Source organism: Crocuta crocuta, unplaced genomic scaffold, assembly GCF_008692635.1.
Source record: "Crocuta crocuta isolate KB4526 unplaced genomic scaffold, BGI_CrCroc_1.0 scaffold211, whole genome shotgun sequence".
In the NCBI taxonomy this organism is placed as follows: Eukaryota; Metazoa; Chordata; class Mammalia; order Carnivora; family Hyaenidae; genus Crocuta; species Crocuta crocuta.
In genome coordinates, this window is record NW_027527939.1 from 2,980,846 (window position 1) to 3,002,347 (window position 21,502).

The following is a 21,502-nucleotide window of genomic DNA, read 5'->3' on the forward strand; positions in this document are numbered from 1 at the left end:
TGACAAAAACTGAGAACTGATGGATGTAGGGGAGAGGGGGGTATGGGCATGGAGGAGGGCACTCGAGGGGATGAGCACTGGGTGTTATGTGGAAACTAATTTGACAATAAACTATTTGTAAAAAAAAATTAAAAAAATAAACATATATAATTAAAAAAAAAAAAGGATTCAAATACGTATACAATCCTGTCAGGTATTGTAAGTGATTGAGATCAACTGAGAATAACATGTTAACTGGCAACTAATATTCACCTCCAATGACAAGCAGATAAGAGAGAGAGAAGGATAATCTGGTGTAATGGAGATCATGCTTCCAATCCGATGGGTAAGTTGTAATTGAGCTCCATGATGGAAATAGGTCTAATGGTTTTAAATATTATAAATTATTTGAAGACAATCTGAAAATATCCATTTTTATACCATATCTCCTCTTTGTAAAATATTGACCTCTAAATCAAAATTTAAAACATGGTACAGAAAAGACTGTCAAACAAACTACCTTTGTAGATTGCATCTAGACTGTAGACACTGCCCTGATGTGCAGTCAATATGTTACGAGTCACAACTAGTAGGAATGGGCATAAACTGGTTTGGGATCCAAATGTCCTACAATCAAATGTATTCTCTCTTAACCCTGAGAAAATCAGGTTAAAATTCCTGCTATCATGGTGTGAGTTTAGAGTGAGAAAGCTGCTGCAAGACTATATTGTTACATCCAAATATAGAATGCAGTGACACAGATTTAAAAGATTTAAGTATCTTTTATAATACTTAAAGATTATAGTATTTATTTATTATTATTATTTATATACTATAAAAGATTTAAGTATCTTTTATAATACTTAAAAGATGTAGCTCTTGCAGATGCTGTATTAACAAGTTTCTGTTCTATCATCCATAGAGTGCTATTGGAGAAGGGATATATGTAATATGGAAAGGACCAATGATTCCATGTTGACAGAATTTGTCCTTGTTGGGCTTTCCGCCCACCCAAAGCTCCAGACAGTTTTCTTTGTGCTAGTTTTGTGGATGTACTTGATGATCCTTCTTGGAAATGGAATCCTTATCTTAGTAATCATCTATGATTCTCACTTGCACACCCCCATGTACTTCTTCCTCTGTAATCTTTCCTTCCTGGACATTTGTTATACAAGTTCCTCTGTTCCACTAATTCTTGACAGTTTTCTGACAGGAAGGAAAAGGGTTTCCTTCTCTGGGTGCATGGTGCAAATGTTTCTCTCCTTTGCCATGGGGGCCACAGAGTGTGTGCTTCTAGGCATGATGGCACTTGATCGCTACGTAGCCATCTGCTACCCACTGAGATACCCTATCATCATGAGCAAAAATGCCTACCTGCCCATGGCAGCTGGATCCTGGATCACTGGGCTTGTGGATTCAGTGGTGCAGACATCTCTCGCAATGCAGTTACCATTCTGTACTAATAATGTCATTAACCATTTTGTCTGTGAAATTGTGGCTATCCTAAAACTGGCCTGTGCTGATATTTCAATCAATGTGATCAGCATGACAGGGTCAAATCTGATTGTTCTGGTTATTCCACTGCTAGTAATTTCTATCTCTTACATTTTTATTGTCACCACTATTTTGAGGATTCCTTCTACTGAAGGAAAACGTAAGGCCTTCTCCACTTGCTCAGCCCACCTAACAGTAGTGATTATATTCTATGGAACCATCTGCTTCATGTACACAAAGCCCAAGTCTAAAAGTTCTGTTGATGCTGATAATCAAGACATCATTGAGGCCCTCATCTCTCTCTTCTACGGGGTAATGACCCCCATGCTCAATCCTCTCATCTATAGTCTGAGGAACAAGGATGTAAAGGCTGCTGTGAAGAACATGATGGGTAGAAAAAACTCTGATGGAATGTGAGTACTGATTTACACTATGTGACTCGGTATCCAAAGCTGCTGCAGACACAAAATTTAAAATAATAACATAACCATGTGAAAACGAATTCACCATGTGACATTCAAAATCATCGGACAGAAATATTTTGGTAGATGTTGTTACTATTAGCTTTTTGTTTTAACTGCAGAAATAAAACATGCTTGTGGTTTCAACAATACTATTATGGAAATGCAAAATGTGAAAATCTCCTAGGAAGCCCCAGAAAAATATAGTAACTCTTAAACCTCTAGAAAATAATACAGACAAAAGGTGAACTAAAAACACTTGACACTGATAAAACACTGTGTTAACTGAAATTAAAGTAAAAACTTAAAAAAAACAGAATACTGAAATAGAAATATGTAATAAAGAAGTAAACATTCAGTTAAAAAAAAAAGGTGTACTAAAAATATTCTGTAACCTAAAATAAGTACACTTTTAATTAATTATGCAAAAGGAATATTAATTGGTACATGGCATATTATATATTCATTTTTAATTTATTCATATATCTACTGTCTACGTTCACTATATAAGCTCACTGAAAGTAAGAACTTGTCTGTTTATTACCTTACAGCATCCCAAAGACCAGAACAGAGCCCTGGATATAACAGATGTTTGATAAATATAGTCATTTATTTTAATAAATAAATGAACTGTATCTTGTGTGAGAGTAAGAATGTATATCTGTCATATCTGAGGTAACAAAGGCTATTCAAAAAGAATAAGAGGTTTTGTTAACTAACTACCATAACTTTTCTGAATTTGGTGTATAATAAGACTAAAGTAACTAAAAGCTTCCCCTGGTAATGCACCATAAGTTTTAGCAGAATAAAATGAGGTGATGTAGTAGCACAGTTCCTTTTGGACTTTGACAAGAGCCCAAGTTGTAATGAGAACTTCTTTCCTACTCTGTACTAGATCACATATTTCCCAAGCAGTAGGAGAACTGACAGACCTGGTAATTAACAAAAGTTGCATAAAAAGATAAGAAGTAGCAAAAGAAAAGGAGTCAAGTCGCTCAATAAACTAAAAAGGTATAAAGTTTTGGTGTTGATAAGAAAAAGATGGCCCAAAATTGAGATGATTTCTATTGGCTGAAGAGTGCAGCCATGTGGGGCAGGGCCAGTGTGAGGACAGAAGTCCCATTTCCTTTGAAACAACTGAGTGAGATATGTCAATAGAAGAAAGCACTCCTTTTATCTAGACTTTTGAAGAGTCTTTGGAATTTGAAATATAGAACACAAATCTAAAGTAAGACTATAACTACTTCTAAATTCTAAGAGTAAGCCCATAATATCTTCTTTTCCTGTTAACGGGTAATTAATGTTACTTCATAAGATTTAATTCATTCATAGTGCTAAAAGGTGCCTGGAGCATCCTAAACATCCAATAAGCGTTAGTTGTTTTATTATTACTAGTGTTGAGTGAACTTTAATAAGGTCAGAAAGTTTTGATCAAGTGCAAAGTTTTCATCCTTATTTTTTATGGAGGAATTTTATTAAATTAAACTACTGTCTCAACTTTAAATCTGCTTTTCTATGCTCTGTTTTCTGAATTAGGATTGGGTCACAAAAACCACTTCCTTCTCTGCTAGCTTTTTTTTTTTTTTTTTTTTAAATAGGCTCCACACTGAGCATGGAGCCCAATGCAGAGCTTGAACTCACAACCCTGAGATCAAGACCTGGGCTGACCTCCAGAGTCTGATGCTTAACTGAGAGCCATCCTGGAGCTCCTGCTAGCTAGCGTCTGTGAAATTCTTGCTAAAGTTACTGGAGAATGAGAGGCTGGCTGATGTTAAGGGCCTTGAGCTTCCCAACTTGTTTCTTGTTGCTGTTACATCACTCTAGATAGGGTGCTTTACCATGACAATGGCAGCTCCTTAGCTGCTTCCAGTGTTAGTTTCAGTTCTTCTTTCTTCTCTACAACCCAGAATCAGCAACCTACCAGTGCCACCTCCTCAGAGGTTTGAGTCTGTCACTCAGCTTTTACTTCTGGTAAATGAATATTCATGTCAAGTGTTCAGTCTGTCTAGGTATCTTTAATGTTCTCACATGAGATCTTTTTTTTTTTTTTAGTGTTTTATTTATTTTCTGAGAGGGGGGGTGGAGACAGTGTGAGGAGGGGACGGTCAGAGAGAGAGGAAGATACAGAATCTGAAGCAGGCTCCAGGCTCTGAGCTAGCTGTCAGCACAGAGCCGGATGCGGGGCTCGAACCCACGAACCATGTGATCAGGACCTGAGCCGAAGTCGGACGCTTAACTGACTGAGCCACCCAGGCACCCCTCTAGGTAGCTTTAAGAGCAGTAAAATATGCAATTCTCTGTTTGAGAAATATAGTGAATTAGATGGAGCATAAACAGTGTACTTAGGCTATGATTCCCATACACAAATAACAGAAAGTACTGGGCAAGACATTTGTTTTTCTTCTGCAGTTGCTTTCTTGTTTCTAAAATGTAGATTATTAGGAAAGACTCTTTAGTATAGTCTAAAGTAACATAGCAAAAGTCATATATTCACATGAAAGGAGAATGTTGAGTGGTTCACCAACCCTAAGATACCTGTGAGAAAGGATAAACTTAGAACTTTGAGAAAAAGAAATGTATAATTTTTCACCAATGCACACCTAGCACCCACCTAAGCTTTATGCCTGGCACATAGTACACTATTCCTATAAACTTATTAAATTAATGCATAAATTAAAATATAAGAATGAAAGAAATTTCATACATATAGTTTCCAAATAGTTTATCAACATCATACTACTGGATCCTCAGGGTAAGTCTTGAATTATCTAATATTTCTCCAACTATACAGAAGAGAAATATTAGATCCAGAAATATAGAAATATCTGCAACCATAACCAGAATGGTAGAAGTCTTTCCTTTGAACAAAACAATTAACAAGCGTAAGAGGCCAACTATAATGGCATACACATTCTTCTAAAGCACATATAGAACACATATAAAATTTGATATTTTATTAGACCAAAAATAAGAATTAACAAATTTCAAAGAAATTATATTGAACAGTTGATATTCTAGAAAGAGCCCAAATCTATATCGACTAATAAATGGATAAAGAAGATCTATATATCTGTATATCTATATTATTCACTGTATTGTACACCTTAAATTAACATAACATTGTATATTAACTATATTGGTATTAAATTTTAAAAGAGAAGAGAACCAAATGCTTAAAACAATAAAATAAAATAAAATTTATGAGATATAGAATGAGCAGTTTTTTGAGGGAAAGGTTTATACTTAAATTCTTATAGGAAACTTGGCTAGAGAAAGAAGGAAACCAAAAAAAGGAAGATAAGGATATGGAACTATCTAAACAATTTGAATGCAAAGTCAATGCACAAAGCATTGTGCTATATATCCACAGTTTATTACTTCTTACTAAATCTTCACAATAATTTTGAAAGATATATCTCCTTGCTCTTAATTAATAGATGAAGAGACTAAGACACATAGAAGTTAAAATTATACAAATGCTACATAGGAAAACTAGTTTTCAAACCATAGTCTTGACTATAAAGATATATATTTCCTCTATTGCCTACTAGTCAGAAGTGAAATATCTTGAAGCCCAGTTGATTCTGAATCAGGAAAATTAATTCCAAGAATATTAGAGAGCAAGAAAGGTAAAATATCCTAATTGGATTTAACCTTAGAATTTCCCCCCAAAGCTGTTAACTGTATATATAGGTGAATTCAGCAGGTTATGGTGATCAAGCCTTTGATGATTGTGCCAAAGCCAATGAATAAGAGTGGATAATATTTTGACTTTGTCTTGAGCCCAGTATTGCATCATCCTTCTTAAAGACTCATTGATCTCTATAATCAATGGGTAACGGATGATATCACCAGGAACCAAGTGTATTAACCAACCAGAAAAGCGCTAAATAAACCTAGGGCCGTGAGTTTTCAGTGTGATGCACTTTAGGGAAGATGAGTTTTTAGGATGCAAGAATTTTTAGTTTATCAAGAGAGACAGAAAACTAATAGAGAGAATACTGAATAAGCAAACTATTTAGCTTGGAATCTCACCTCCACATTCTACCCTATGAATCTTTTGGCCTATGCAAGTAGTTTAACTTCTCTGAACTTCAGTTTTCTCATTTGTTGTAAAGATTAAATGTACCAGCCTATTCACCCACGTTTTATAGAACTTCTCTCAATCTAGAAAATGGATCTCAGCTTGAAAAACCAAGGAGCCAGAGCAATAGGGAGAGGTTCAACTATAACCAGGAACGTGTAGTCCAAGAAAAATTGTACAAATTCCCTAGGTCATACAGCTCAGAAGTGGCACAGTGGGAATTAGAGCACAGCTAAACAGACTACAGATTTTATACATTTCTCATCACTCCATCATGTATCTCAGTGTTTCTGGCTGCCAGAAGACCTTCATATCTATCTCTTTAGAAAATACACAAATGACACAATTTCCAGCAATATATGACCTCTAATTATGTAAAACATGGGGGTTCCAAGGAGGCCAATCGACCTAGGAAGACATTGTTTCTGTTTTACTTGTTATCCCATAGCCTGGTAATCTCTTCCCATGGGAGCATAAAACACAGTCTGATATTTACACCTTAGCAAGAAACTACATCTCAGAGGACATCATTAAAAGTTGACTGACCTACTTCTATCTTACATCAAGGTACAAATAGATTACACAAGGATGGTATCCCATGTGTTTGCAACAGTCTAAAGTCAAGCTTGTTAAAGTAAGCTTGTAACTTTTTAACAACACTCTTCTGTCCACAAGTTTTCTGGCGGGAATTTGGGACTGTTCCTAGGAGATCCATTTCTCCTCTTTAGTTATAACCAAACAGTAAAGAAAAGAGTATATGAGATCATCATGTGGAAAATTCTAAAAGTGGAGTCATTTTATTCCATGAAGAGAAAGCAGTTCTTTTTGCACTGCTATCAACAAGTCATTAATAAAACATAATTAGACAAGGTAAAGAATACATATTCTAATAAAAGCATTGAGTAGAGAATCAGAAGTGATAAACTTCTAATGGGAAGGGGATATTAAAGCAGATGCATTTTGTTTAATCACATACAATTAAAGAGATTTGCCACAGTCTTCACTCCTCCATATCGCCTTAGATCCAGATTGTTTTACTCAAGTACAATCATTGCAAAGCAGTGAAAATATTTGAGTTTGTGACTCTCATGATATCATGCAGATAGTTCATTTTTATCCTGGGATATTAATTAAGGGCCCATATTATTAATGTTATGATTTTAAAATTTTATTAGATTTTTGAAAATAGAATGATCTAACTTTTGAAACAAGGAGTACTTCTCCAATAGTCACATAAATCTAGGACAACCATGGGGCAGAGCACTATAATGGAGAATCTTGAAGTACCTAAAGTAGGATTCAGTAAGTATTAAGATTTTTTTCTAAGTCAAAATTTATGTAATCTATAATGACATTTAAATATGGCAGAAGTGCTCAGCTCAGAACCAGTAAGTGATAAATGGCAAATAAACAAAGAATGATAAATAAAAAACCATACTAATCAGCACACCTTTGTGACAAGGCTGCTCATCACATCAATTCAGAATCGCTGAGGAACAATCATGATACCCCCAAAGAGCAAGCTGTTCCTCTAGGGTTCTTTTGTGGGATATAACAACATACTAGTTCATCTGCAACTAGATATGTGAACATCTTTCATAGAAATTTTAATAGGGGCACCTGGGTGGCTCAGTCAGTTGGGCAGCCAACTTTGGCTCAGGTCATGATCTCATGATCCATGGGTTTGAGCCCCACGTCAGGCTCTGTGCTGTCAGTTCGGAGCCTGGAGTCTGCTTCAGATTCTGTGATTCCCTCTCTCTCTCTGTTCCTCCCCCGCTCAAGCTCTGTCTCTCTGTCTCTAAAATAAACATTAAAAATTTTTTCAAAAAAAATTTTAATATGCAGAATGCCCAGGGTTGTTTTTTTAAAAATATTTTTAACATTTTATTTATTTCTGAGAGAGAGAGAGACAGCATGAGAAGGGGAGGGTCAGAGAGAGAGGAAGACACAGAATCTGAAACAGGCTCCAGGCTCTGAGCTAGCTGTTAGCACAGAGCCAGAGGCGGGGCTCGAACCCAAGAACCAAGAGATTATGACCTGAGACGAAGTCTGCCACCCAACCGACTGAGCCACTCAGGCGCCTCGGAATGCCCAAGCTTTTTAAGAGTAGCTATAAGACAGATATCCATGAGATCACCCACTGACAGAATATTTGTACTGAATATAACACAATGTATTAATACAACCTAGCACCCAACAAATAAAAATTTATCAGTATCTGGTAGCACTGGACACAGGGAACTGCAGTGAGAAGACAATTGGCCATGCTCACTTGATAAGTCTTGTGCTCCTGTCATACCCTGCTCTCACCCACTCCCACTCCACATAAAGCTCCAGGAGGAATAAAATGTGCTACCTGGCTGCAAATGGAGCACTCAAATATGAGCATGAGAATGACAGCCCTGACTCTTGAAAGTATGAGCCCTACTTCTTCCAAATGTCTTACATTACTTTTTACAAGAAACTGTGCTGCATGTGAAAGTCGAGAATGTGTAGTCAGATTGCAATATCTTCTGTCTTTTTGAGACAAAGTTCACTGTCTAGAAAGTGGTCCTCACAATATATCCAGTGGTGGTCATTTCAAAGTCTGAGAATGAATGTAAAACTAAGCCCTGACAAGAGATGATACTCATTAAAAATATTTAATAAGTAAGGCATAGGCAACAATGAATCAGAAAAGAAATCCAAATAGAATGCATATTAAGCTATAACCAGAGTGGTAGTTTGATGTGCATTACATTTTAAGAAGATCCAACATGATATCTGGAGAATATATTAAAGAAATACAGAGTGAAAACTGAAAGGCCAATTAGGAACTGTGGCAGAAATGCCATTTTAAGCAGGAACTCATGACTTGTGTGAGATGTACATTACCCATAGCCATGGGTACATACCCATACATTACGTTTCCTACAGCCTTTTGGTCTGCCAATGTGCTTGTTGAGTTGAACTGACCTGAATACACTTCACAATAAAAATACACCTCCTCTAATTTAGATGAAGTCATCTGAAATCACTTGTCAAGATTTTGTGTAATCAAATTCAGTAAGTTATACAATGTTGTCTCACCAGGCAATCTGTATTTTCCCCAACTCATCAAAAAATAGATTCCATTCGTTAGTAGCAGTGATTCACTTTGATGCTCTATTGATTTTTATAGCTTCATACTGAAGCAGAATGATTACATGTCTGTTTTATTTACTAAAACAGAGAATGATTATTTGCAGCATCAACCTTAGGGAAACTATACTAAGATTCAATAACTCATAACCAAATGCAATAATGTTAACTGTCTTCTGTGGAGGGTCTTTTAAATACCAAAAAACCATGATATGTAGTTTTTATCATATAACAGCCTTACAATATAATACTCGTTTTACAACTCAAGTAGCTAACTCAATGTCAACAAACTACAGGTCAGGAAACCGAGGTCCTAACACGTTTGTCCAACTCCAGAGCAAAATACCTTCTATAATAGCAAAATTTATATTTAAAATATTCAACATAATTAAAATGGCAAACACTTTTATGGAGTACCAACTATGCACCCATAACTATGTTGAATTCTTCAAATGCATTGTCTTATTAATTCAGGTAGGAATATCAGGTAGGAATTTTTAAGTGCCTCATTTTACAGACATGGAACCTAGAGCTAGAGAGGTATAGTGACCTTGCTAAGGTCACTGAGGTAGTGCTTAACAAATTGGACTGTCTGTAACTCCAAAATACAATGTTCTCAACCACCTTACTCTCTGTCTCCTAAGTGACAGAAAATGCTTTGCTCCTATAGAGTCAGGCAAAAACAGTAACCAAAGTACAATACATTGGAGAGATCCTTATTTATAATGAAGAGCCTCGTAATCCTAAAATAATCTCTTCAGTAATACATGTTCTTAATTATTTTAACCAAACACATGGGGAATAGCTGAAGGAAGGAAGAAGGAAATGTAACCTGTTGCAAGAAAGACTCAGAGGAAGGAAGCTCAAGATAGTGGCATAGGAAGATCCTGAACTCATCTCCTCCCATGGACACCACAAACCTGTCTCTACATATGAAATAACTCCCTCTGAAAACTGAAAACTGAATATCTTTTCCACAACAAAGAATAAAAGGTTAAATCAAGATTGGAGAGACAGAGATGCTGTCTCACCAAAAACCTCACCAGCACCCTGTCCCTGTGTGACCCACAATCAAGATGGATATTACGAAGTTTCCTCCTGAGAAACAAAAGGCTTGTGCCTCACATTAAGCACCTTAACTCTTGGTACCTGCAACATAGAAATGATCCCCCAAAACATCTGGCCTTGAAAACCAGTGGGGCTTACATCCAGGGGAACCATAGGGCCATATAGGGAACTGATACTACTCTTAAAGAGTTTATGCACAGACTCACTCACCCCAGGACCCAGCACAAATACAGCAGTTTGAAAAGCACCTAGACCATATGAGAAGGAGACTTATTTACTAATCTTAAAGTGTCTGCCAGAGGAGCAGGAGCCTGTTAGGATTCTCTCAGGAACAATGGTACTAGTAGGCCTATTTTTGGATTCCCCTTTTACCTTGCTAGCACTGGTACTTGCAGGTGAAATTTTTGTGCTCTCCCTCTATGCAGCTAGTGCTGGTGGGCAGGCCCTGCCCCTGGGCCAGCCCAAGGCCCTGCCAGAGATGAATGCTAAGCATTCTTCTCCCATGCTTCCTCCTATAGCTCCAATAAAGCCAGTGGACGTACACAGCCCACAGAAGGGACACCCTTTCTGTGCCTGGTTCTGGTGGCCAGCAAGGATTGCATTTCTGGGCCCCATGGGCCTGAAACAATTGGAGAGACAGTCTTGGCAGGTTATCACCAACAGGGCACTGCACAGACAGAATACCAAAACAAATTCCCAGTCTTCTTGTGAAAAAGGCCCACTTACTTGTCCTGGAGCTTCAGACTAAGGGGCAAGCTTCAGGATGACTACACATCTAGAGGCTACAGAAGTACTCTCAGGTAACATAGGCCAGAGAATTCCATCTTTGAATGCTTCCTTGGCTTCACTGCAGCTTGCCAGTACCTCCTAGAAAGGAGTCATATACCTATCTGGAAACTGTCTCCAAGTGGACACCTCCAGATCACCTGGTATGAAGGTCAGCAGAGTTTATAATTTTTGTTCCATAGTACTGTATGTAGTGCTACTTGCGGGTTTAGATTCAAATCAGCCTAAAACTAGGAGCTGCCTGAGATCTTTCGCTCTGAACACTAAGAGACCTTGGCATTCCCTCAACAAGAATATCTATCAAGAATAAATTTATTGAGAATAAATGAGCCTACTTAGACATTCTCGAAAGTTTGAGAGACAACCAAGAGCTAGGGCAAGGTTACACAATGTTTCATTTCCTATATACGTCCACTCCTTTAAGACTGGGAGAGATATTTCACATAATCCATAGAAAGAAACATAGAGAGTCAAGCAAAAAGAGGAGAGGAATATGTTCCAAATGAAAAAGCAAGATAAAACCCCAGAAATAAACTGTAATGAAATAGAGATAAGTAATTTACCTGATAAAGAGTTCAAAATACTGATAAACTCGGGAGAAGAATGGATGAACATGACAAGAACGTCAACAAAGAGACAGAAAATCTAAGAAAGCACCAAACAGAAGTCATAGAGCTAAAGAATGTAATAACTGAACTGAAAAATACACTAGAGATTTTCAACAGACTAGATAAAGCAGAAGAAGGAATTAGTAATCTGGAAGACAAGGAAGTTGAACTACCTCAAAAGAGCAGCAAAAAGAAAAAGGGTTCTAAGAAGTGAATATGGGTCAACATTGAACAGAATAACATTCTCATTACAGAGGTACCAAAAGGAGAAGGGAGGAATAAAACATATTCGAAGAAATAATTCTGAAAACTTCCCTAACTTGAGGAAGGAAACAGACATCCAGATCCAGGAAGCCCAGAGAGTCCTAAACATAAACCCAAAGAGACCCACACCAAAACACATAATTAAATGTGAAGATTTAAAGATAAAGACAAAATCTTAAAGGCAGGAAGAGAAAAACAACTTGTTACATACAAGGGAATCCCTATTAGATTATCAGTGTATTTCTCAGCAGAAACTTTCCGGGCCAGAAGGGAGTGGCATGGTATATCCAAAGTGCTGAAGAGAAAAATCCAATCAAGAATACTCAACCTATCAAGGTTATCATTCAGAATTGAGGGAAAAAGAAAGAGCTTTCCAGACAAACAAAAGCCAAAGCAGTTTATCACCAGTAAACTGGGCCAACAAGAAATGATACAGGGATTCATTTAAGCTGAAAAGAAAGGACACAAAAGTAATGAGAAAGGACTCTAAGAATCACACTATAGAAAATCATCAAACCAAAAGGGAAGAAAACAAGAGAAGAAAGGAACAGAGAAGAGCTACAAAACAACTAGAATGTTAACAAAATGGCAAGGAATACATACATAAAAATTAAATGTAAATAATTTAAATGTAAAGTTAAATTCTTCAATCAAAATACATAAACTGGATGCATGGTTAAATAAACAAGACCTGTCTATATGCTGCCTATAAGATAATCATTTCAGACATAATGACACACACACTGAAAATGAAGGGATGGAAAAAGATGTTTCATGCAAATGGAAACCAGTGTAAAGCTAGGGTAGCTCTACTTATATCAGATAAAATAGACTTAATTTTTTTAATCTTTATTTATTTTTGAGAGAGAGACAGAGAGACAGAGTGCAAGCAGGGGAGGAAGAGAGAAAAGGAGACACAGAATCCAAAGCAGGATCCAGGCTCTGAGCACAGAGCCCAGTGGGCTCAAACTCACAAACTGTGAAGTCATGACCTGAGCTGAAGTCAGACACTCAACCAACTGAGCCACCCAGGCATTCCAGATAAAACAGACTTTTAATACAAAGACTAGTAAAAGACAAAAATTACATAATGATAATGGGGTCAATGCAGCAAGAATATATAGCATTTGTAAATATCTACATATGCAATATAAAAAGGCCTAAACATATAAAGCAAATATTAAGAGATCTAATGGGGGAAATTGACAGCAATAGAAAAAATAATAGTAAAATCTGTATGGAACCACAAAAGATTCTGAATAACCAAAGCAATCTTAAAAAAAGAACAAAGGTGGAGACATCATTCTCTCTAATTTCAAACTGTACTACTAAGCTATAGTAACCAAAGCACTATGTTATTGGCATAAAAACAGGCACACAGATCAATGGAACAAGAATACGAAGCCCAAAAATAAACCCACACATATATGATCAATTAGTTCACAACAAAGGTGGCAAGAATACACAATGGGGAAAGGATAGTCCCTTTAATAAATGGTATTGGGAAAATTAGAAAGCTAAATGCAAAGGAATAAAACTAGACCACTATATTACACCATACACAAAAATCTACTCAAAATGGATTAAAGACTTGAGTGTAAGGCCAGAAATCGTGAAACTCCTAGAAGCAAAAATGGACAGTAAGCTCCCTGACATTGACCTTGGTGATATATTTTTTTAAAATCTGACTCCAAAGGAAATGGCAACAAAAGCAAAATTAAATAAATTGGACTACATCAAAATAAAAAGCTTCTGCACGGTGAAGAAAACCATCAACAAAATGAAAAGGCAACCTACTGAATGTGAGAAGATATTTGCTTCTCCAATATATCCAATAAATGATACATCCAATTAGAATTGATGTAATAGATCAATATTACATATAAAATAGAATTAACATCTAAGTATTTTTTAAAACTCATACAACTCAATATCAAGATAACAACCTAATAAAAAATGGTCAGAGGACTTGAACAGACATTTTTCCAAGGAAGACATACAGATAGCCAAAAGGTACATAAAAAATTCTCATCATCACTAATCATCAGAAAAATGTAAGTCAAAACCACAATGAGATATTATCTTACACCTGTGAGAATGGCTATCATCAAAAGGACGAGAAATGATAAGTGTTAGGTGGATATGGAGAGAAGGAAATCTTGTGCACAGTTGGTGCAGTCACTATGGCAAACAGTATGAAAGTTCCTCAAAAAATTAGTAGAACTACCATATATATGATCCAGCAATTCCACTTCTGGGTATCTATCCAAAGAAAACAAAACCTCTAATTTACAAAGATATATGCACCTCTAGGTTAAGTGAAGCATTATTTACAACAGCCAACCTGCTATATCAATAGAAGAGTGGGTAAGGATACACACACACACACATACACACACACACAATGGTATACTAATAGGTCATAAAAAATGAAATTTTGCCATTTGTGACAGCATGAATGGACATTAAGGGTTTTATGCTAAGTGAAATAAATCAGATAAAGACAAATACTGCATAATTTCACTTCTATGTGGAGTCCAAAACAAAACCAAAAAAAATGAACAAACAAAACAAAGTTCATAGATACAGAAAGCAGATTGATGGGTGCCAGAGGGCTGGGGAGAAGGGGTGAAATAGGTGGAGATAAAGAGGAACAAAATTCAAGTTATAAAACATATAAGTCATGGAGATGTAATGTACGGTACGGTGGCTACAGCCAATAACATTATACTGAAATTTTGAAAGATGCTAAGTAAATCTTAAAAGTACCCTTCACAAGGAAAAAAAAAAACCTAACTTTGTATGATGAGAGCTAGTAACTATATGTATTGTGGTGATCATTTTGCATTATAGGCACATGTCAAATAATTATGGGGTTTTTTTTCCTGAAAATAAATGTTGTACGTCAATTATACTTCAACAAAAAGATTCAAGTATTTATGGTTTTTTTGCCTGAAAATAATTTTGTATGTCAATTATACTTCAATAAAAAGAAAAAGATCATAGCAATCTAAAAAAACTTGAAAAGCTGTCATGAAAAAGAAGTATATACTTTTTGTTGTTCCATTAGAGAAGATGAGAGTTGATTACATAGACTTACATATACGGTTAAATGTTAAGAACTTTCTGATGATGAGAACTGCCTCAAAATAACCTGTGTGACCTCATAAAGGGCTCTAACCATCACTAAGTTTGGAAGTAGAAGTAAGATGAACATCAACCATATTGTACATGTGCTTTTGTCATATATGGCTTAGAACTCAATTAATGTAAAGGTGAATTCCAGATCTATGATCCAATTCTAAATGAATTTTACTGTTTCACTAGAATGATTGTTTTGGAGTATGCATTTAATTATCTTTACCTCTCCTTTCATAATTCATTATTCATAATTCACCATGAAAGTTATTGAGATTAATCTAAAAATAAATAAAATATAAGCATTTCTTTTGGAATGCTACAATTATTATTGCAGCACTGTTTATAATAGTAAAAAATAAAACCAAGACAAATGCCCATTATTGGAGAACAGATTAAGTAAATCTTGAAAGGTAAATATAATAGATTACTATGTAGCCACTATAAAACATATGGTACCCAAACATTTAATGATATATGAAAAACTGCTTATGATATATTGTTAAGCATAAGAAGATGTAAATTACAGATAAGGTAGAAACTTTAGGATTATAATATGCTTATAATGTTTATCTTTGAAATGTCTGAATCTCTATTTCTGAACCTGTATTTTTTCTGTCAGTTTGTCCAAGTTTATCTCAGTGTTGCCGTAGTGCCAGGTCCATAACAGGTGCTCAGTAAATACTTGGTGAGTGAATAAGTAAGGGAAGTCTATGACACATTTTTAATAAAGTATTTTGGGGGGCGCCTGGGTGGCTCAGTCGGTTAAGTTTCCGACTTCGACTCAGGTCATGATCTCACAGTTCATGGGTTCCAGCCCCACATCCGGCTCTGTGCTGAACGCTTGCTCAGAGCCTGAAGCCTGCTTTGGATTCTGTGTCTCCTTCTCTCTCTGCCCCTCCCCTGCTCGCACTCTGTCCCTGTCTCTCAAAAATAAATAAATGCCAAAAAAATTTTTTTAAGTATTTTGGAAAAATCAGTTAATATTTTTAAAAAAGAAATCTTTTACATGTATTGAACATAATATAGTTATATGGATAACACAGAAGAAAAATCAAGTCATAGAAGAAAATTTCATTTTATTTTTTTAGGGATCCATATGAAAATCTTAACTCACTTAAAATTAAAATAAGAAGTCAAAAATAAGAAGGAAAACCACAACAGGGAAAAATATTTGCAAAAAATTTAAAGAAGAAAATGATAATGTATCAAGTGTTCACACTAATTAAGAGTTAAGTTATCAAAATACCAAGATAGTTAAGCAAATCATGTTGTGGACAACAAAAGAGAAAAAATAAGCAATAAATAAACATAAAAGAAATGTTCAATCTAACTGGCAATCACAAAAATGAAAAGCTAAATGTAATGTTTTATACAAGCAGAAAAGAATTAACCCTCTTTGTGGTTCCACAAAATACACAAAAATTTTCTGTGCAAATACTTCAGCAGCAACATAAAATGTTAAGTTTTGGATTGGAAATATAACTTTGCATATGCACTAAAAATTCTCTCAATTCTCTCACTTTCATTCTATAGTCTTAATCTCTAGAGATTTAATTTAAGGTCTGAATTTTCAGTAGAAGGAAAAGCAGACTAGATAGCCTAATACACAGACATCAGTGGTCATTACATCAAAATCTCATAAAATTTAAGACAAATTAAAATTCCCAATACTATTAAAATTGTATCCAGATTATAGTAATTCCACTTAATTAAGTATTCTTCAAATGTAAAAAAAGTAATATTGCAGAGAAAAATCACAAAAATATTGCTATAAAGTGGCAAGAACTGATTAAAATGTATACTATTATTATACTGGTATAAAGAAAAATGTGTACTGTGTGGTCTAGAAATAACAAAAATATGAAAATAAAAAGAGAATAAAGAGGTGAAATGACGATTTAGGAGTTTATTAGGATCGACCTGGTATTATCTGTGGAACAAAATGAAAAACAAATTCTTGGGGAAATGTTAATTCTTCTGAGATATTTTGGGCATATTCTGATTCTAATCCCTGCTTCTGAAGAAGCCACCAAATATAGCCATATACAATGAATACTCCAAGAAATCTATGGCTGGGGAAGATTCTCTTTCAGTGAAGGTAACTGGGTCTTTAGAATGTGCATAAGTCAGGGACTTTCATCTCTAGAAAATCCTGTTTCTGATTCACAGTCTTAAGAGATTGAAGAAGTTTGTAAAAATAAGTGCTAAATTAACTTCCAAGAGAAGCTGAATCTCTCGAGTAAGCATCAACTTTAGGACAAATCCTGGGAAACCAGAGTTGCATCATGGATCCTTATTTTTAATATGTTTTCTTTCCTTGATATGTTCTTAGGAAAATTCATGTACAGATGAATTGCCTGATTGTAGCAATTCTTTCTCATATTTATTTTTAGGAAGGAGAACAATCATCTTTCAAAGTGAGAATCTTTTGGTCTCATCTGAAAAATGCAAATGGAATTCAAGTTCCTGGGGATGTTTTCTATTACTTAATAGAATGGAATGGTGAGAATGACTTTAAAACACAGTCACGAGGTAAGATATAGAGAAAAGTTTCAACTCAAGTCATTTCCAAAGGAAAATATCTTACAAAAAATATAAGGATTTTTTGCTGTTGAAGTGATCGTTACCGGTGGGATTTTGAAAATATGTGTTTATATGTAAAGGAAAAAATAAACCCAAGCATCATCTTTAAGAGCAGGATATGACTTAAATTTCTTTAAAAATCCCAAAATAACATAGAGTAGAGACGAGTGAGGAAGAGAGAGCTGCTTGTAATGCAACAGACCCTTATAAAAATAATAGGTGAAAAGCTACTGTATTCAAGTATATAGCTTACTAATATCTTAAGTAAAAATTATCTAGAAAAAAATCCCACAATAATTTATACATTAATCACACATAAATTTGCTCAATAAGGGTTTGAGGAAACTTGTAATTAAAGGAGTCTATGGTAAAAACAGAATTAGAAACAAAACATGGGTAACAGGGGGCTGAAGTAATTATAAGTGTTAATTTGAGCTGTAGGAGTGCAAGGCAAAAGAAGAAATATTTTTTTCTGTTTCTCATTTATATAACAAATCAATTCTATCACTCTAGGCCTTAATTGTCTACACTTGACAATTAGAAAGGAGTTTTTGGCTGTTTATTTTTCATATTAATTCGTGATTGTGGATAGTGTCTTCATAAGTAGAAGACATGTCTTCAGTGCTTTCCAAAGATTCCAATATATTTTTATATGTATTTTTATCAGTTGGATGCTTGAAAGTCAAGCGCATCATATTGAATAGTGGTTTTATAAGAAATTGTTATCAATAAGTTAAATGCAGTATAGTGCTAAAAATGGGCTAGCATAAAGATAAGGTTTTAAATCATAGTTCTGGTATTTACCAACTATAAGATATTGAAAAACAGGTTTTGTATGGAAGTACTGAATCACTAAATTGTACACCCAAAACTAATGTTACACTGTATGTTAACTAACTGGAATTTAAATAAAAACTTTATTTTTTATGTGTTTATTTATTTTTGAGACAGAGAGAGAAAAAGAGAGTGCAAGCAGGGGAGGGGCAGAGAGAGGAGACCAGAATACCAAGCAGGTTCCAGTCTGAGCTGTCAGCACAGAGCACAACACAGGGCTCCAGAACACAGACTGCGAGATCATGACCTGAGCTGAAGTCAGATGCTCAACTGACTGAGCCACCTAGATGCCCCTTACGTAAATTGGCATCACATGCCAATTTCTCTTCTCTTTGAAAGCCAGAAGAATACATCTTTCCTTGTGACATATTAATTGAAGATTAGAGTTTATAAAATCTATAAATTGAGAGTTAGCAGGTCCATTCATTTTTGTACAGTATCAATTGTCATGATATCTATAGAATGGGAGAGGATGATAGGATTATTTTTTCTAGTAAGAATTGGAGTGCAGATAGTATGTCTTTTTTATTGAAAAGTCTTAGTACTTTAACTATTAGATCTTTAAGTAGCTAAGTCAATAAAACAAAATGAAAAAAATTATAGAAAGTAGGACAGTTTCCTTCCAGAAAGTTATAGAGCTTGACTTCTGGCTTGGAAAAAAGTCACACACTTTCCGTAGCTCTATTACAACACTAATACAGTGTCCAGATGAAGCCCCAGGGCATTGAACCACAGAATGGTTAATTCTTATAAAACACCAGGGTTTGGGAGAGGGAGATTAGAGGTTGGCTAGGATCCAGGCCAATTCAGATTCTTTTCAATAGGAATGTCATAATCTAAATGATAATTCTAGGCCAGTTATCAATACATTCTCTTTTGATAACATATGATTAAGTCAAGAACTCAAGTCCCTTATCTTGGTGTCCCTCTTTAAAACAAATGAAAAAAAAAAACAAAACACTGTTATTTGGAAGCTGTTGAGAGTAAGGATTATAAATGCTCTCAGTCCACCAGAAACAGTGGGGTTCTATCAATAATTAGATAGGACACACCAGTACAGCTCAGCTTCAATGTATAGTTTCTAGACACTTAAGATAATACCTTTCCTAAATTTCTTTAACATTCTTTATTCTGAGTTAGTCTTCCTAAAATAACTGGACACCTGCTTTAGTGTTTTTCCCTTTTTTAATAATATGCTTTCTTTATGTATACCTATTTTAAAAATAGGTGTAATTCAGAAAAGTAGAAGAAAGGTCTCTAAGGTAACCATTAATGTTTTTGGTACTTCTTTCCAATCTTTCTGTCTTATGCTATCTTCATTTAGGTTTTAGTTTTGAAAAAAAAAAAGCTTTGTTTTCTTTCTGTTTCACTTAATTATTTTAATATAATTTAACATCATTTTAATTCTAATACCAATTCATCACAAATGTTATATTAATAAGTGGATCAGTGTACAAAAATTTGTTATTGTACAATTCCCCTGGCAAGAGTTAAAAAGGAAAATCTGTTCCCAGAAATAGTATCCATATGGAAAAGTTTTAGTAAAAATGGAATTATCTAATATGCAGTTTGCATGGAAAATGATTTATTGAAAACTATCAAGAATCTTAAAATTTTTTCATTCGCTTGTTCCCAGGAATCCATTTTAGTGAAGTAAACTAAAATGAAGAATAGATTTGTCACGATGCTATTAAATAAGAGTGTTTACTGATTGCTTCTTAAAAGTTACACTAGCATTATAAGAGTAATGAAAGTAATTTCCTCTGTACTATCTGTTATCCTTCCCCTACTCCCATTTGAAAGCATTAAACCAGATTGGTGGTTTCTCTTTATAAATGTTTGCAAGTGAAAAATTTTTTACACCACCTATCTCTGAACTGTCAGGATACCAGATGCACACCATCACTATTTGCTACAAGTAATTTCCAAATGGAATCAACTTTTAGGAGATGTTCCTAGAAAAGAAGAGAGGGTATTTGACCTGATTCACATCTTTCCTGAAACAACAGACCCTAGATAACTGATGCTCCTTCAAAGTCTCTGTCAGAATTTTATTTTCAGATTCAGAGTAGGGTGATATATGCATCTACAATCAATCACATTCCAATCTCAATACCAAATAGAAATATATCCTGGCCTACCCAACCATTCACACCCTCTTTGCAAAGTATGGTACAGCTTGAATTGGGTGAGAACTTCCTTTCCACAGCCAATAAACATACAAATATTGTGTTATGCTGATTAATATGTTTCACCATTGTAAACTGGAGTTGTTACAGAAAGCAGTATAACTTGTTGGCAAATGATTATCAGAGAAATGGCAGAGGCTATATCAGAAAAACAGCCTTGTTTAATTTTCTAAATTTATATTTATTTTGAGAGAGAGACAGGGTGGGGAGAGAGGCAGAGAGAGAGGAGAGAGAGAATCCCAAGCAGGCTCTGCACTGTCAGCACAAAGACTGACACAGGGCTCCATCCCATGAATTGTGAGATCATGTCTGGAGCTGAAACCAAGAGTAGAACACAACTGAGACACTCAGATGCCCCACACAGACTTGTTTATAAAACACTAACTAGAAGGGCACCTGGGGGGCTCAGTCAGCTGAGACTCAAACTCTTGGTTTTGGCTCAGGTCATTATCTCACAGTTCATGAGATGAAGACCCACGTCAGGCTCTGTGCTAATAGTGTAGAGGGTGCTTCAGATTCACTCTCTCTCCCTCTCTCTGCTCCTTGCTCACTCACTCCCCCCACTCAAAATAAACAAATAAACATTTAGAAAAACACTAACTAGAAGTTCATCCATTGGATCAACTCTTTTCCTCTACAGATGTTTGTAGTTAGGTAGAATACCTTGAGAATGAAACGGTTTTCAAAATTATGTTCTTTGATTTATTTCCTATAAAAAGGTCAGCTATGAATATCTACTCTTCAAATATTTTTCAGATTAAAGTTATTTGTTCCATGCTCTATGATGTACAACTCAGATGCTTGAGCTGACCTCAAATTCCTTTTTTGGAAAATATTGACCCTAATTGCAAATACAACAAATGGAAGAGAAAGGACTTTAATATGGACCCC

At 35.2% G+C, this 21,502-nt stretch overlaps 1 protein-coding gene across 1 annotated transcript; it reads left to right on the forward strand.

Annotated features, from left to right (window-relative positions):
• The first annotated feature begins 924 nt into the window (after positions 1–924).
• LOC144221740 (olfactory receptor 13C8) lies at positions 925–1,890 on the forward strand. The gene has a single exon (XM_077752259.1). The coding sequence runs from the start codon at positions 931–933 to the stop codon at positions 1,888–1,890; it is 960 nt and encodes a 319-aa protein (XP_077608385.1). The 5' UTR covers positions 925–930.
• Positions 1,891–21,502: the final 19,612 nt, after the last annotated feature.

Excerpts from the sequence above, each read along its gene's own strand:
- LOC144221740 (XM_077752259.1), top strand. The coding sequence starts at position 931 with ATGGAAAGGACCAATGATTCCATGTTGACAGAATTTGTCCTTGTTGGG.